Here is a 17,704-nt window from a genome sequence, read left to right as displayed (position 1 = left end):
TATCACTAAGAGTCTGAAACAGAAATTTATTATCTTTAATATTATATCTCATTATTTTGCATTACCTGTAATGATTTTATTCATGCTTTTGTGCGCACTTCTTTGATATGTGATCCTTGTATGTTTCTCACCTCCATTTTAGGATTATGCTAAAGAAAGATATGGAGTGTCATCAATGATACAATCCCAAGAGAAAACAGGTCAGTTAAAAATGAAAAAAGTTTAAAAAAAGAGGAAAAGAAGAAGTTATGTATTAGGTATCTTCATTACTTATTTGAAAAATCATTTTCCAAACTGTTTTTCATTCATTGAAATCCTGTTGACATTCTTTCCCTTTGTTTGAATACATTTGGCACTCACGAGACTGCATCTGGAGGGCTGTGTCCAGTTTTGGGCTCTCCAGTGCAAAAAAGACATTGACATTCTGGAGCAAGTCGAGTGGAGGGCTCCCAAAATGGTCAGGAGACTGGAGCACAGGATCTCTGAAGAGAGGCTGAATACGCTGGGCTTGTTCAGCCTGGAGAAGAGAAGGCTGAGGGATGATATTGGGTGGTCAGATATTGGAGCTGGGCCCAGAGAGGTTATTGGATCTCCATCTTTGTCGTTGCCTGGACAAGGCCCTGAGCAACCTGCTTCAAGCATGGGGCTGAACTAGAGACCTCTGTAGCTCTCTTCCAGCCTGCGTGATTTTAAGATATATTTTAGGGTGGGGGAAAAACTGAAGCCTAAAGTAGTAGATGCACATAGTAAGTAGTTTACTGGGTATTAACATTGGCCTGTAAAAGCCATACTTCGAAATGCTGGACTGTATCCTAGCACTGAATCTTCATACACCACAATGAAAATGAAGAAAAATTTGTCAGCTTAAAGTAAGCTTGAAGTAAGCTTAGCTCTTTCCTTTTGAAATTGCTGGCAATTTTTGTCTGCGTCCACCACAGCAGACTTGACTTTTTTTGGATTAAATTATTTTTTTATAAGGTACCATACCATTCCAATAAGACTGATTAACCCTAAAAGTACTGAGTCCTGGGGTATCAGGTTTTTTTCTTTGTTTGGAGTAAGTTCTATGGCTTGCTGCAACAATACTCTCTCTGAGTAAGATATCTCTCTGTTTTTATGGCCTTTGTTACATATGAGCATCAAATCCATTCTATATATATATGTATGTATAAATATATGTTATATAAATGTTTATCAGTGGGTTTTATCGTTATTCACATCACTCCAAATTCAGGAAATACTCATTTTATAGGGGTGGGGGATTGGGATTTGGAAAGACTGGTCAGCTAGAGAACTATGTCCCAGGCCAACATCCTAAGAAATACTAATCTTCTCTTCATGTTCTTCAAAGCATGAAGCAGTAAAACTGCAAAATGAGAGAAGGTAATAGGTTGGCTTCTTGTATCTTCCTCATAATGGAATGTTTAAAAAAAAAGTCATATTATTTATGTGAGCTTTTTTTTCCCTGGAATGATTGTTTTGGTTGACCTCCCTAAGGGAGGGAAATGGAGAATATAGGAAGAGGAGGAGCCAGAAAAGCAATCATAAATTGAAAGCAATTCAAGGGGATCATCATGTCAAGAATGTAGCAGGATGAGCAAGTCACTAGATGTTGTATCAGCAATCATTATTGAATAAAATATGTATTAGCTATGAAGAAAGGGAACTGAAGTTGAAGTTCTATTAAACGTAAGCCAGTCCGGCTGCTGTGGTCTCCCTCTGCCTCATGCTGGGTCTTCTGATCCATTTCAGCATACTTAAATGCTAATAATAATAACGACTTGTTTAGCCAGCTTAGCAATGTGGAAAAAAATGTTGGCTAGGGGCCTGATGAGTGCTGGAGGAGGCAGGAACACAGCTGTCCATAAGTTATGTTGGCTTAGGTAGCTGTGGAGTCCCAACCTAGAAAGTACAATAACAAGAAGAAGCTAACTTTGAGAAGTTAGCATCTGACTGGTTAAATTGCATCACTGACTAGTCTGAAGGATTGCCCTGTTTGATCGCCTCTCCCTGCATGCTTCTATGATGGCACTTGCCTCGCTATCTGCAAGCTATACCCCTGTGCCGGTTTCATTCTGTGAAAGCCCCAAACTGTGGCAGGTTCAGATGGTGCATCCATTTCTACTCTCTTGGAAGAAGTCTGCCCTGCTGACTGCCTCATATTCAAAAGAAACACTCAAAATAGTGGGAGGGGGAGAACATACATTCAGAAAGCAAATGGTAAAACCTATGGGAAGTGATATGAAAAAGGCCGAGTGTTCTGTTGCCCCCTTCACCATCCGTCCCCGTAAAAAAAGTCTCGGCTAATATACAAGGTTGAGGAGTTTTTCCATTGGACTTAATATAGGACCTACTTCTATTCCTGCTGTTTAGTTTTTTAGGAGATGGTTACCCAGAACACCAAAATTAAGTAACAATAAAAAAAAAAAAAGTCTGTAATAATAAAAAAAATCAGGACCAGCCTATTCCCTTCCTCAAGGTAGATACCCTCTTATTTAAGGATTCAGTACTTACTGCCAGGGAGAGCTCTTGAACTCATCACTTAATATCAGCAGGATATATGTGCTGTTCCCCAAAGTATTCTACTTTGATTGACTGTCTTAGAGAAACTACTGGGAGGGGAGGGAGGCACAAATGTGGGTGTTCCCATCTGTTTCTATTGTGTTAATTTTGTTTCTTTCTGAAGTTCGTGTGGCTATGTGCCATTTCTAAGTCCGAGTAATGAATTATGGTGTGATATGCGCGGATCCACATACAATCTGGTAACTGGAGCTAACAGGCGGTACAGACAGCACAGTCATGGGCAGGAGCATGATTGATGTCCTCAGCGCTGTCGCTCTTAGGCTTACTGTAGTAGCTGCACTGTACTGAGGACACTGGCCAGACATGGGACGCTAAAAAGCTTAGACTGATCAAGGCAAATTGTTCTCCCTTTCCAAGGGATAGGGTTGTTGTCATTCCTCTGTACTCAAAGATTCTTGTTCCTCTCCAGGCCAAATAAAACTTTTTTCACTTGTTCCCAAATTTTTCATAGGTACTCCACCCTGCTATATTGATCTCACACGCACCTGTGCCTTCATTCTTGGCCCACTGAAGTCTTTTTTCTGCTAATGTTGGCTGCCCTGCCCATCTGGTGCACTCACTTCCCCTTACATCATGTCTCTACAGTCCTTTCTGCCTGCTTTAGGCTACGACTGCTAGTAAAACTCCATTTGCCTTTCCCTTTTCCTCCCTTCAGCCCCATTACTTTCATCTCCCCTCCCTGGAAGCTACTTTCATCTTACACTGCTTTTGGCTTTCAGATTTTTTTATTCAACTTATCTTCCACTTCTTCTCTTTTTAAAATTTATCCAACATGGTAATGATGCTGGCACTTCACAGGAACAGCGGAAATATTGCTCATACCTTTTGAAACCCTGTGATCTAGGTTAGATGAACTTAGCAAACAAGCTAATATGACAGACAGGGATTTGTTGCGGAGATAAAATGTGATTTTGATTTGTACAACCTGCATGGGTTTGGGGGTTTTTATCCTCTCATGTTTTGAAAGGGCTAGGGTTCTGAAAGAAAGGTAAGGATATTTAATATGCTGAAAGAAGACGTTGTGTTGTACATAAAGGAAACAAAAGAAAAAATATAGGGTCAGTTTACCCTTGAATGTGATTCAAAATGGCAGTGAAGATGAAATAACATGGATATTGAATTGGGGCTGGAAGTGTAAATTCAGACTTATGGAGTGCTTGGTTTGAACTCAAGCTGCTAATCTTTATTTAAAATCCACATTACCTTGTCTTCTCTGCAGCTGTAGTATGATTTAAAGCGTCTTTTATTTTTGCAATATCCACATATTTGTAGGTATTTATGTGGAAAGAAGAGGCAAGAAAACAGAAGATGTAAGTACAGCTTGCATTTGTGAAATAGTAAGTGGGTAGTCTGAAAATTAGGCAGGAGAACCTTTAAGGTGAGAACAGGAAGCTTCATTTTTATCATGGGAAAGGCAGAAATGAACTGAAAGGATTTCTAGGTGAAATGGCATGTGAGAGTACAAAGGGAAGATTCTAGCTGCAACATGTTGCATGGACAAGAGAGAATGAGTGACAAAGGATTGTTTACACTAGCAAGTGTAGATAATACCATGAACCATTGGCATTTGAGAAATGAGAGGAAGGAAAACTGGATTTGGGCAGGTTAAAAGAGGGGAAACAAAGTGATACAAAAGTTTGTGTCTCCTTGTGGAAAAAAATCTCTTTATTGTGCCTCTTTTCAGAGACTATTTTGTTACACTTTTTATGAAAGGTGAAATAGATTTTAATAACTCATACCCTATAAAAATTTTTGCAATGAAAATTTTTTGTTTAGTTTTGATGAAACGTGGACCATTATCCAAAAGATTTTTTAAAAGTGTTTATCTAATGCAGATGGTGCCTGAAACATGAGGGATCCATAAAAAAGGGTAACACCTCATTCTGCCTTTATGCTTGTGCCTGGAAAATGTTTTAGGTTTGTAATAATGCAGTTTTAAGTTGATTGAGGTAATATCAAACTTCTAGAAGTACTAAAGCTTACATTTTGTGCTGGTTGTATATTTGTTTAGTACTGATGATGTTTGAACATCTGAAGTTGCTGTGAAGTGATAACATCTTTACTCCCCTTCCCTCCCCTAATGCATGCACATGCATTCACACACTCTCATACACATGCGTGCACACGCACGCACACACTCACTCATACTCTTAATTATGAATATATTTGAGTCAGTTTCCCATCACGTTTTTCTGTACGCTTTCATTCTGTTCTGGTTTTGATGTATGCCTGTGAGGAAAATGCTAATTCTCTGTGGAGAAAGCACATAAACTGTAGGTCAGCTATAGGGTTCTTGGTAGCAGAATTTCATGCAAGATACGATTATAGTTCTGTGTTTAAAAAAATAGATACATTGCTCTGAGCATAAACTAAAGTGAATTAAAAAAATTTTTTTCCAGAAATTGAATCCAATCCCAGTGCAGAATAATAGGATTACAGGGCAAGCTGTGAGTGGTATTCAGAGACAGAGGGAAGAAGTCCAGAATGGCAGATGGTAAGCTGGAGTGTCAGCAAAGTTTGGAAAAGTTCTGAGGGAAGAGAAGTCCAGAGTGTGGAAGCGGTGGTGTTTCTTAGTAAATGAAATGTTGTGTTGAAACAAGGGCTAAGTCTTTTATGAAGGACACAGACAGTGAATTTGCTTGTATTACATATCTCCCTTGAAGACAATTTTTCTTATAATGAGCAGTGGTTTTAAGCACACATGAAGTCTGAATGAATAAGTGTAGCTGTTAGAATTGTGGAGTTTCTAAAAACTCCTGATTTAAAAAAAAAAAAAAAATTTTTTTTTCCTTGGTAGTTACCATTAGTTCTTTTACTATCCAAATTCCTGCCCTTTCCTGACCATGCAATTCCCTTTGATATCTAAAAGATACCAGCTTTCTTGGGTACATGGAATTTGAACTGTTCTTTCTAATGAATCCTATCTCCTGCCATTGCAGGCAACTACAGTAGTGCTTGATCAGGTTATTAAACAGATTCTCTCTTTAAGTTTCACTGGTTTTACACACTAATATTCCTTCTGAGATGTTGCTCCAAAATGTCACTGCTTTGGTCAAAATGAATCTTCTTTTAATTTCTAATGCGTATTTGTTCATGGTTTCTTTCTCTTCTTTATTTTAAATAATAATTATTCTACTCTGATGTTTACCCTACTGATGTAAATACAGAAAACAGTTGCATCTCCTCTTCGCCTTTGTTTTGCTATTTGCAGCATGCCAACTTCCACACCACGCAGTGGAGCAGTACTTACATCCCTGAGCTAGCAAAAATCCAGACCAACAGGCACACGTGGTGCAGTGCAGCACTGTGAAATCCTATCAAAACTAATGTAGTCATGTTGGGCTCTGCCATCCGTGAACTACAATAAGTCTTGCTTCTGTTTTACTGCAGTTTGACCCTGCTGTATAAGTCAAACAGTAAGCCAGGACCAATTTAAAATTACTTGATATAGTACAATTCACTGAGAGAGGAAATGTGATCTTTTGTGTTTCCAGTGTTAACGTCCACTGTAAAGTAGATAAAATAATGTCTTGGATTTATTATAAATTTTAGCAATAATAAAAAATGTAGTAACTGAGTTTAAAGTGAAAAATGTCTTCAAAAAAACAGAAGCATTCTTAAATATGTTTTATTTTTGTGATGCAGATCGAGTTTTGATTCAAATAAAAGACTTGACAGAGGAGAAAGCTGATGAAGTGGTTTGGGTTCGTGGCAGAATTCATACAAGCAGAGCTAAAGGTGAGATGCCTCCAGGGTTTTGATTTTTATATTCTCATTTTATTAATATAAATGAATGTTTATTTTGGCTTCATAATAAATTTTCAGTAAAAAGAAGCAAAGCAATTACTTTCCACTAATTCCATCTTGCTTACAAGAAAACTGTCATCTGGTTACTCAAAGCGCTCGCTTGAACTGTTTTTTTTTGCTTTCTTCCATCCCTTTTTTCCAAACGGGAAAAGGAAATTTTGTTTTCAGCTGAGCAGGAGATCAGATATTACTATTACATTCCAGTATAAGTGACTTTTGTTTTTATCACGTTACTAAATAGTGTGTGGACACTTGTAAATAATAGTAATTAAAAAAATTCTAGTCATTCTGCTTTGGATGTTACAGACATGAGATAAAATATAATTCTAAATTTAAGTGAGCTTCTAAGGAAAACATATATTTATTATAAATTTACTGACTGTTGGACAGGCCCTATTTATTCTCCTGCATATAAATAATTTCATTATATCTTTTTTCCTATAGGAAACAACAATCCATGTTAAAATTTCAGACCATTTTACTTTCGATTGCCAATATTTGACTATTTCATTTGAACTTAAAATAAGAAACATCTTCTTAAAGCAAAAAGCCTTTTATAGATTCTGAATACTGTGGGCTGTCATACTTGTCTCTCTGACAGCCATATTTCTTCATTGGAATCAGAAGTTCTCTCTGGAGATCAGTTTGCCATACACAAACTTAAATAGGCTTTGGCCTTTTCAGTTGACGTCAGATGCTGACAACTGTTGTACTGATTTCCAGTTATGTTTGGCTGTTGTGCAGTGAGACATAAATACATTGTCTTCCCAAGACTTGAAAGAAAAGAGCGTAAAGAAATGATCTTCACAAATGAAACTTAACAGTAGTCTTGGAAGTGGGAATAATGCAAATTGGGGCTGAAAGTCCAGTACAGAATATTCTTATAGATACCAGATTTATTTCTCTTCTTGAGGCTTTATTTTCATATAAAAGTCCCTCTTTAATGAATGTCTGTACTGCTGAATGTAAATTATACATATAATACACATTTTAATTTGTGTTAGAATTTTTAAATTTAGGGAGATCTGTGTGATTTCCTAACTAGTTCTGTAGTGTGGTTCTTACATGGTCGTCATTCTTTTTTCCTGTGTACAGGAATTGTCCAGCCTCAAAAGCTGTGAAAGCCTCAGTCATTATTGTTAACAACTTTGAGCTGCTCAGACAGGTGACACTGTATTTAATTTAACTGCTGCTATTAGTATACAAATAAGAATCCTTATGACATTTTCTTCTTTTGCAGTTGTAAAAAAAGTTCAGAGTATTGATAGAATTTAGTAGATTAAACATTGAAGTGGAAGAGAGGTGTCTTACTGCAGACCTTTAAAACAAAATGCAAAGTTCAATGGTTGTTGTTTATTGCCTCTTTATTGCATTTATGAAAGACATCCTGCATGATATATGCATGTACTTCAGTCAGAATAGCATAAATAACATGGCAATATTAAACACTCAACCATAAACTGCTGTCTCTCACCCTTCACCTTTGACCTCAGGAGAGACCATTGTTTTTAATGAAATAGCAATGCTTATTTTCAAGACTCTTAATACAACCTGAAGAATGAAAGAACAGGGATTGATTATAGGCTTCTCATGAAGTGTTCTCAATTTATTGATTGCGCCTCTTGTTCCCTCTTGGTCTGATGAAGCAAAATATGACATTCAGGGACTGCTGTAAGTTTTGTATGCTTATTTACTTAAGCATTGGGGAAAAGAATCTAATAAAAGCAAATGTTTGAGAGTAAGAAGTAATATTAGTCTTTCCCACACATCATGGTGCTGTTCCTATCACTATGGAAAGGAAAGTCTTGCAGGAAACAGGAAAATCTTGCAGAAAAGTAGCTTTATTTTTTCTCAGAAACTCGAATTTGCCTCCTAAATAACCAACATATCCTTTACTTAACCCTGTCTGATTCTGACCAATAAACCAGAAAAATGGAACAACTGCAGAATCCAGCTGTCTCATATAGTAAGCCACTCATGAAGCCTGATGGAGACTAACTGAAGGGTGTGTAAAGAATGGGGTGTTGGGAATTTCTGGGAGTTGTACTTAAAACTAAAGTGCTTGGGGCCCTGTGTTTTTTATCATAGATGAAATAAATGCTATTTCTGGCCTCATTTGAAAGCCAGCATAAGCTACTGATCAAGTTTATCATTGAACAGCAGCTGGGAGATCAGTCTGGTTCTGCCAGGTGGTTAGAACTTAGGCAGTATATTAGACCTGAATTTGTTTTCATTTCATGGATGCAAATTTTTTGTAAAACATCAAGATAGTATGTCTGGGAAAAAAAAGTCCAGCAATTTAAATGTTAGAAAAAAATTTATAATAAGCCATATAAAATCATTTATTTGCTGGCAGATATATTTAACTAGCAATGTATTTATATGACCAAAAATTTCTCTCTGTCTATGTGAATTCTTTTTCTACTTCTTTTGCTCTCATAAGGTCTTGTGTCATTCAGTACTTCCATCCAAGAACAGATATGCATTCCTATTTGGTTTTCTTTGCTTAATTTTGAAAGAATCCCATGTGTGGTGTATTCTCTTATTTACTCAATGACTAAAAGTTCCTTGTGTTAGATGGAATCAGACTTTTTTAATCATATTTCTTTTGAAGCTTTTCATCTTTTTAGGACTTTTTATAGGATACAATGTTTGTCTGTTTTATAGAAACATATAGATATGTTTGCTTTTGTTGAATGTAGGTAATTAAAGTTCATCTTACGCTTTTAACTTAAAAAAATGCATATGAAAAGATCTTAAAACATGTGGAGAACAGTAATCTTTTATTTTTTTCTCACCCTGATGCTTCCTTTTTTCCATTGCTTTGTCTGGAAAGGCATCTAATCATGAACTAGATTTGATTATGGGTTGTTTTTTGATAGTTTATTTCACATGCATTAGGCTTTCTTGGGAAAAGTTCTGTTTCCTCCTGCAGTCTTTAACAGTGGAACTGTGTGGAACTTTGTAACTTTGTGTAACTGTAACTGTTTTAACTATTCCCTATCAGTAAGGTTTGTTTGATCACTTATCTTCTGTGTGATTAGAAATGTTTATTATATTCTACAAAACATTCTCTTTACTCAGAAAAACAAGTAGTGTTACTCATGACAAAAATATTTTGAGTCCTTTTGTAATGCAGATATTGATCAGACTTCTAATGTTTTGGTTTAAGTAAAACTGCCAAACTTTTGCTTCTGATTTGTATGATAGCAAGTCCTTCCATTTCTTTCACTCTTCTCTCCTTAAATATTTACTAATTCAGTGACATTCTGGATGTCTTCAGTTGTTATTTTTCATTTGAATCCCTAATACAACACTGTTGAACTTCCATCATACTTTGTTAAATTCTTTGTAACTGAAATCATGGGGAGGAAATGCTGTGTCAAACACTTATCTTGTAAGAAAGAAACATGGAGATTTGAAAGGTGTGAGAAAAGCCTCACTTACCCAAAGAAACTTACCATATTGTGTCCCATTGAAAAATTGTACTTTATTTTTTATGTATTCTTAGTTTGTGGACTTGCTATGTAAACTTGAAATACAAGCATATTTATTGTTACAGGATCTATTTAATTTCTAAAGCCTGCTCTCTTCTAATTTAAATTTGTAGTTTAGTGTTTGCCTGTAAGAAATATGAAAAATCATGCCATATTAGTTTCTTTACTTCAATTTTGGAATCCCTGGAATATGGAAATAGTTGTGGTCTGTTTTCTGAAAATTGTGTAGCATTTCTGAAACCAAGGTCATAGGACAAGAAGTCAGTCATTTCCAACCATTATAATTTTTTTTTTTTTTTTTAAGTATTGTGGACTAGTTTTATGTTTGCCTCGATTTCCAACAGATTGTATGTCAAACGATCTGCATTTATCTTCTGATACTGTTTAAATTATCTGCAACTGTGTCAGGAATTGTAATCTGCATGATTGCAGATGAAGAGTGCAACTGGCATTTTGGTGTCGCTGTGCAAGTTATAGAACATGAAAACCAACATATATATATATATATATATATATATATAGCATAAGACAGCAATAACTGGGAAATAGCTACTTTGTAACAAAGCTTCTCACCGCTACCTGTTCTCACTGTTTTAATTGAAATATTATTATAATGACATGAGTCAAAACTTGGAATTAAAAGGGTATGGATGCATTTTGGCAGATACTGGTACAACAGCAGAGTGTTTGTTTATGTTTCCTCTTTGAGGAAGAGACTTTTTTTAAAATTTAAGCTAAGGAATAAATGTCTGTTAGAGATGTGAGGAGAAATATAAAATGATTGTAACTGTCATTACACAGATACTTTAAACAGATTAAAATGAGCTTTGTTGACTTGGAAAGATGTATTTTAAAATTCAGCAAACTGCATTAACTTCTTTTTCCCTAAGCTGTTGATTAATAAATTGCTTTTGCAGGAATTTTTACTTGAGTCTTTTAGGTTCTTGTCATTCACCAGAATCAATACTTCTTTTGTTCCCCTTCGTTCAGAATGTATGTTGTATTATAGAATGAACATTGTTGGTTTAGTCCCTGTGGTGCAAAATCAAGCCTAATTCACTCAGAGTAGCTTTGTCAAAACAACCCTACAGCTTTAATTGTAGAAGTGATGGTGTACATTTTAGAAGAGGAAAAAACCCTTCTTTTAAAGTAATGTAGAGCCGAGAAGGCTGTTCATCTTCTTTGCAGTATGAAAGTGAGCAAAGCAGCAAGGAAAAATGTGAATTACATGTGCGCTTCTGGCACTGAAGAACTATTGCATGAATTCTAGTTATCATCCTGTCTAGATATTACTTAACTTAGGAGGCATGTTGTTATTTATAGAAAATGTACATTCACCCACTTATAGATGTAAGCCAAAATCATTTTATTTATCTCAAGGTTTGATGTGTGTGTGTGTGTGTACATGTAGACCTGAATCTAGTTAGATGTAGCTATTCAGAGACACACACACACGTAAAAGCTCAGCTTAATATTAAAGTAGTAAAGCATTTTTCCCATTCCCAAGGACCTCGAGTAACTTGTCCTTAATACACCTGTGTTGTTTTTCTTTGTATTCAGGGAAGCAGTGTTTCTTAGTCCTGCGTCAGCAGCAGTTTAATGTCCAGGCTCTTGTGGCTGTGGGACAGCATGCAAGCAAGCAGATGGTAAAGTTTGCTGCCAAGTAAGTAAGCAATTATATCCTGTTGTCAGAGTAAACAATGGTGGGAACCAGGACTCCCAGGGGTTGGGACCATTTTCACACATTAACATCAATGCTTCGTTTGTTTTAAAATGTAGTTATTTAAATTGTCAGTTCACTATTGCTTGAATACATTACACTTACAAAAGATAAAATAGAGAACAGGCTTGAAATTCATTCTGAACTGCTGAAGCAGCATTCTCTTGCCACTGACATGGCTTACTTTCAAGCGGTCTAACAAAAAAGTCTGGCAAGCTAAGCATAGTGGGACACTTTGTGTGGTGTTTGTGTGCACATGTTGAGGGTTTTTCTTCTATGAGTAGGAGATTTGCAATGTGGTAGTATGTTTTATAGCAAGAACTGGTGTGAAGAAGCTCCGTATACAGCAAATGGTTTACTGAGTTGAAGAAATTAAAGAGTTGCTTCTATGCACCAAATTAATCTTTTTTACATCTTATTTTTGGCACTACAATTTGGAGGGTCTTAAGCTGCTTTTTAAGATTTTTTTATTTGGGGTAATAGTTAGACCTACCAAGTAAGGAAAATGTTTTTTGAAGCAATTTAAATTTAGTTATTTGGTTTGTTTTATTCTTAAAGCTAAAAAGTTATCTGCCCTTGCCTTCTTACCTCAAAAATGATTGTGTTTTGGGGTTGTCCAGTACTAAATGTGCTTACATGACAGAGGTGTTTTTATAACAGAGGTTTTTAATCATGTAGTGTTTTTAACTACTTGTTCACAAACAGAAATGTGGGTCAATTCAGTGCAATAATATGTTTAACATGTGGCACTTCAGTTGCTTCTGTGTAGTTCTTGGCACTACTCTCATGCCTGGGAAGGGAGCCCCCACTAATTAGCTGTAAAAGTGCTAGAGCCTTCAACCTTCAATATGTCAGGGAAAGGGGGGATTCATTATAGTATAGACTTCCAGAAGCCAAGTTGAGAAGATTGGGATAATGCTTCTGCTGATGAGGTTCAAGGCGACGGGAGAACAGAACCAGCAGTGTTTGCTGTTTGGCGGTGCTTAGAGTTGGCAGTGCCAGTGTGAGGCATGCTGTTTACAGGTGTTTATGAGCCAAAATGAAGAGTTCTGTTTCTTTGTGAAATAGCTTATTTTCTCCAGCACTTAAAGGGTTCTTTGAAAAGAATTAAGTGCACTATCTCTCTTTTCCCCACTTCCTCTCCCTCTAACCTACTAACAGTCTGCCTCCACTCTCTCAAACATCTCACTCTTTCATTGTTGCTTCATATTTGTTCCCTCCACATCTGAGTTTCTTATGTTTCTGTTTCATGAGCAGCTGAGCTCCATGGTATCATGAGAGGGAAGCTGGCCGTTGCTCTTTTCTTCCACATGCTGACTCTGGCACTTGTCAGACTTCGTGACCTTTCCTCAACTCACTCATCTTTTTTGCTAGGTTAATTTTCTGTCAGGTTAGTGATTTAAAACAGATCATGGAGCGCGAGAAATAGCAGAAAGTGGTAAAGGGTGGAAAAGGATATCTGAAAAGAGGAGAGGGCAAAGCTCCTTTCTCTTCTGGTAGCAGTAAATTGTTAAATCAGATGCAATCTTGTCCTTAGTTTCCTTCCAATTCCCTTTCATCCCCCCTGCTTTTTTTGATACCACAGATCTGCTTTCCTGTGAGTAACCAGGTTCATAATGTTTATACTACATTTTGATTTTTCATTCTGTTCTTTTCTGCAGGAGTATTTTCAGGGTAATTCCTGATGCTACAGCCTCTCATTTATAGCATGTACATTTGACTCTTTGTATGTGCTTCTGAAAATGCTGTATGCTGACCATCGTGTGCTTTGAATGATAGAACTTTCCCTGCTACGGCCTTTTTTTTTTTTTTTTTTTAACATCAGGTTTGAGATTTGGGTTACAATCTTGTAGTGCAGTCATCTTCTGTTTCATGTCTTCCTTGCAGCTGCCTCTTGTCCTTCAGTGGCTGCTGCTCGCTGACTTCCAAGTGCATTTGTGGTCACCAGCTGAGTTAACACCTGAAGCACAATAGCAGACATGCCTTGTCTTTAGTCACTTTCCTGCTAGTTTTCATGCGCTGTGGAACGATGCCACTATTGTTGTTGTTAGCAGATCAGGCTGGTCATAGATGTCCAAAAATAACTATACTGTTTCTCTGCCTTTTTGAATGTCTCTTCTTATCTCCTCTTCTTTTCCTACACATTAAGTGAGGCAATCACATTATTGAGGAACATATTTAAGTTAAATACCTTACATGTCAATTAAATGTATAAACTAAACTCTTTTACTGGCAGTGGTATGAACTTCAGCATTTGTATGCTACTTTCACATATTTTGATACTGAAATCTCTTCTCAGGAGCTAGGTCCAAACTTTTTTAAAATAGCTTGTGAAATGCTGGAACTTCAATTTTTAAGGAGAACTTAAGATAGTGTAAGGACTGGTTTAATCATGAGCATTTTTTGTACAAATTTTCATAAATAATAAACAGACCAGTTCCTCTTCTTGATATTGGCACATAGAAACTGAGAACTTTCATAACCTTCTGTGGTCTAGCAACATTAACATACTGTAAATGTATTCCTATACTGATTATCTTCATTATCATAAGAATGATGACTTGTTTTTAGTGAGAGAGACTTGTCACTAGCTTATCTCACTTTTTAAAAAGAGATTTCTGTAAATTTAACTATGAAAATTTCCTAGTTGAACTATCAAAAGCAACACAGTGCCATAGTGCCATTAGCAGTTATGGCATTCTCATGTCTTTCATCAAAGAAAATTTCAGATTAGTCCTGCAAGGGGTGCTTTATAGGGGAAGGAGTTAATTGTCTCTTTAATACAGCAAAGGTGCCAAATGGTGAAATTAGTAACTTATCAACCTATTTTTTTCAGAAAGGATTGGGTTGGGTCAGTTTTGGTTTTCTTTCTCTTCTCTTTTTTTTTTTTTTTTCCCTCGCACAAGCATTGGGTCTTTCCCTGCTACTGAGTTTGTTCCACAAATAGCGATGTGATATGATTTAGCAATTGCAGGAGGGGGTTGCCAGATTTTAATTTAGCTACACAAATGCTGTGCCCTTGGTCAGGAAGTAACTATTGCTCTCTAGGCAGGAGAATGAAAATTCTGAAAATAGATAAACCACGCAAAATGATGGGTAAACCTGTATGAAAATACATTACAATGCAGAAAAATGTACAATAGTTGATCAGCTAGATAAATTGGTAGTATTATGAAAACCCAAGAGGCGTGATTGAAACTCTGTGTAGAACCTTAATTTTCTACCTTCTTATTTTTGTCTGCTTAAGCAGAAAATGTTTAAGTTTTTCTTTGTTAGATTCAGTACTTCCTTTCACAAGGCTTCTTACAATGACGAAGCACATTAAAAGTATTAAAAATGATCTAGCACTTCTTGAAAATGGGGAATCCTTGTCTGCTGAAGCTGTTGCTGTGGGATACTGCAGAAATATTTTCTTGACCCACTTCTGTTTAATATTTTTATTGGTCATCTGGAAGAAAATGTCAAATTGCAGCTGTTGGGTTTGCAGATGACACAGAAATTGGTATGGTGTAAACTGTTTAGCCACATGACTGCCCCAGAGTGCATAATTACAGGACTCATTTGGAATGATCACTTTGATGCTCTTTAGTGTGAAGTTGTACCTTTGTGACCATTAGTACAGATCTTATGTAGGTTCAGCATTAATATCCAGGAAAGTAGTAATTAGAAATTTGAGATCATGATACATAACCAAATTAGGATTTCATGCAGTTCTCTTACATACTATGGTAAGAGCTCTCTTGAGTTTTGAAAAAGAATAAGAAAATGCCCTTAATATAATATAAGCCAGTGATGAGACCATTTCCAGAATGTTTTGTCCCATTCTTTTGTCTTTGTATCAAAATACATATTTTCAAGTAGGAAGAAAGTCAATGATGAAGTTACAGGATTAAATGATACGCTGTCAGGAAAGTTTGTCTTCCTGTAAAACTGAAGAAACCTGTCTGTTTTATCCAAGAGAAATTAGTAAGTGATTTACTCTGATCGTACCTGTGCAAGAAGAAGACTTTCTGTCAGTGAAGAGTTCTTATTTAGCAGATACAGAAGTATGACAAGATGCAATGAACAGATGGTGAAGCTGGATAAATTCAGAAGGGAAATAAAGGGGAGATTTTTTTATAGTGAAAATTCTTAAAAGTGAGTAGTGAATCTAGTTGCTTGAAATCTCTGAAAGAAGACAGGATTTTTTTCCCAGAACATATTCTAGCTCTTCCGGTGTTAGAAGGTTGCTGCAGGAAATAGATGATTTTTACCATGAAGAGAATAAGAATAGGTGTTTCCCTGACCTTCATGTATATGAATATCAGTTAACTTTTCTGCTAAATTTGGGTCAGAGGGCTTAATGGGTACATATTTTATTTGTGCAGACAATAATATTACAATTGATGTTTTTGAGTTAGAGTAAACAATGTTAATACTTTCAACTATTTACAAAGTGAACCATTTTTTCTAAAGTACACTGTATTGCCTTGAGCTTTCACTAACATTCAGATAAAGGATCTTTTGTTCCTTATGTTTTATGGCAATTATTTAATATTTTTATAAGGAAGTATTAATATTCTAATTTATGCAGTCTGCCTACAGAAAACAGTCTTGAGGAAAAAACAAGGAAGAAAATATTGTTTGAATGAGTATGGATGCTTCCATTAGTTAAAACATTTTCTGTTTAGAGTAAATAATCTAGGTTTTTTTCAGTTCTTCAGAATTTTGATCAAGGAAATATTGATTGTGATTCACTTAGAGAGGCCCACATGCGGTTCAGCTTGCAACATGAAGCTACTGATGAAAGATGTTTTCATACAGACTGCAATAATGCAATCTTGTGGTTAAAGGAGAAAGTCTTGGCTAATAGACATACAGATAATTAAGAGGGACATAAGGCATCTAGTGGACATTTTAGTAATTATAGTCTTGGTTGGTTTTTTTTTTTTTTTTGAAGGAATGTTACAATATAATGGAGCAGTTTGCTATACAAAAGAATTTTTTTAATGGTTGGGGTTTATGAATCTGTCACTAAAATAGCTTCTTTTAAGGATTAAATAATATAAAGATATCATATGCCTTCTCTTAATGCATTTTAATTTAGCTTCTAGTCCTTTGTAATATTAGTTACAGATGAAAATATTGTTGCCTTTAATGGAAATGGTGATAGCTTTGGCCTGCTTTTCTGCAACTTGTTCAGATCCTTTTTTTTTTTTTTTTTTTTTTTTCTTCCTTAACCTGGGGGATTTTGTGAAAAATCACCTAGATAACTCAGTGCTGCAGCTGTAGGGAACGCTTTGATGTAGTTACCAGGGTTCAATTGAAGCATCTTGTTTCTTGTTCTAATTTGAACTGAAATCATCATTTCAGTTAGATTCCATGAATCACCTGTTGAGACCGAGGCGGCCCCTTTTAGGTTGCTGTAGTTTACATTTGATGAACTATGTCACAAAGGTGATTTTAGTCAACTTAGACTTTTCCAATACACAATCTTACTGAGCCCAATTCAACCAGAGCTCAGAACACAAGTTTTTACTTGCATACCGGATTAGATAACTAGTCTGAATGAACAAGACTGTGTTTTCGTATTATCAAATGAAAGTTTAGAATAGATTATAAATATTTTTAAATAGATGGTGCTTTTGTATGCCCAGGCAATTATATACCTATTTGGACATATACATATGTAGGTACTGCATTGGAATACATTGTAAAATTACAAAAGATGTAATGACTAAGAGATGTTACAGATTTTAAAGTGTGTTCCAGACCAAGGAACTTAACTGTTTTAATTGTAATTTGAGATCAGAGAGAGAAAAAATCTAAGCAGATTTGATCATAAATTAGGAGTTTGTAAGTTCTGCTATGCAGGTGTGCAAAGTGATATTACAGCTGCAATGATGTAAAAGTTAATTTTTCCTGGTATTTTTAAACTGATACCATTTTGCATGTCTTGAACTGTTCATATTCTGATCATAGTTCTGTAGTGACTTCACTGATACCAGTTAGCAGTGGGATCAATAATCTGATTAAGAAAACACCATACAACTCATTTACATTTAACTATTACTCTTTTTTTCCCAGTACAGAGGATTTGCTGTTAGTGTCATTTCTC

The 17,704-nt window shown here is 35.9% G+C and overlaps 1 protein-coding gene across 1 annotated transcript in view; it reads left to right on the top strand.

Moving 5' to 3' along the window:
* DARS1 (aspartyl-tRNA synthetase 1) overlaps positions 1–17,704 on the top strand; it is a 39,602-nt gene that overhangs the window by 1,089 nt on the left and 20,809 nt on the right. The window contains exons 2-4 of the mRNA XM_067299395.1: positions 143–200; positions 6,229–6,321; positions 11,448–11,550. Coding sequence (XP_067155496.1) covers positions 143–200; positions 6,229–6,321; positions 11,448–11,550 — 254 coding nt within the window. The remainder of the gene's footprint in view (positions 1–142; positions 201–6,228; positions 6,322–11,447; positions 11,551–17,704) is intronic.

Source organism: Apteryx mantelli, chromosome 6 (assembly GCF_036417845.1).
Source record: "Apteryx mantelli isolate bAptMan1 chromosome 6, bAptMan1.hap1, whole genome shotgun sequence".
NCBI lineage: Eukaryota > Metazoa > Chordata > Aves > Apterygiformes > Apterygidae > Apteryx > Apteryx mantelli.
Note: the sequence above shows the minus strand (reverse complement) of the source record. Positions and strands in the feature narration are given on the sequence as shown.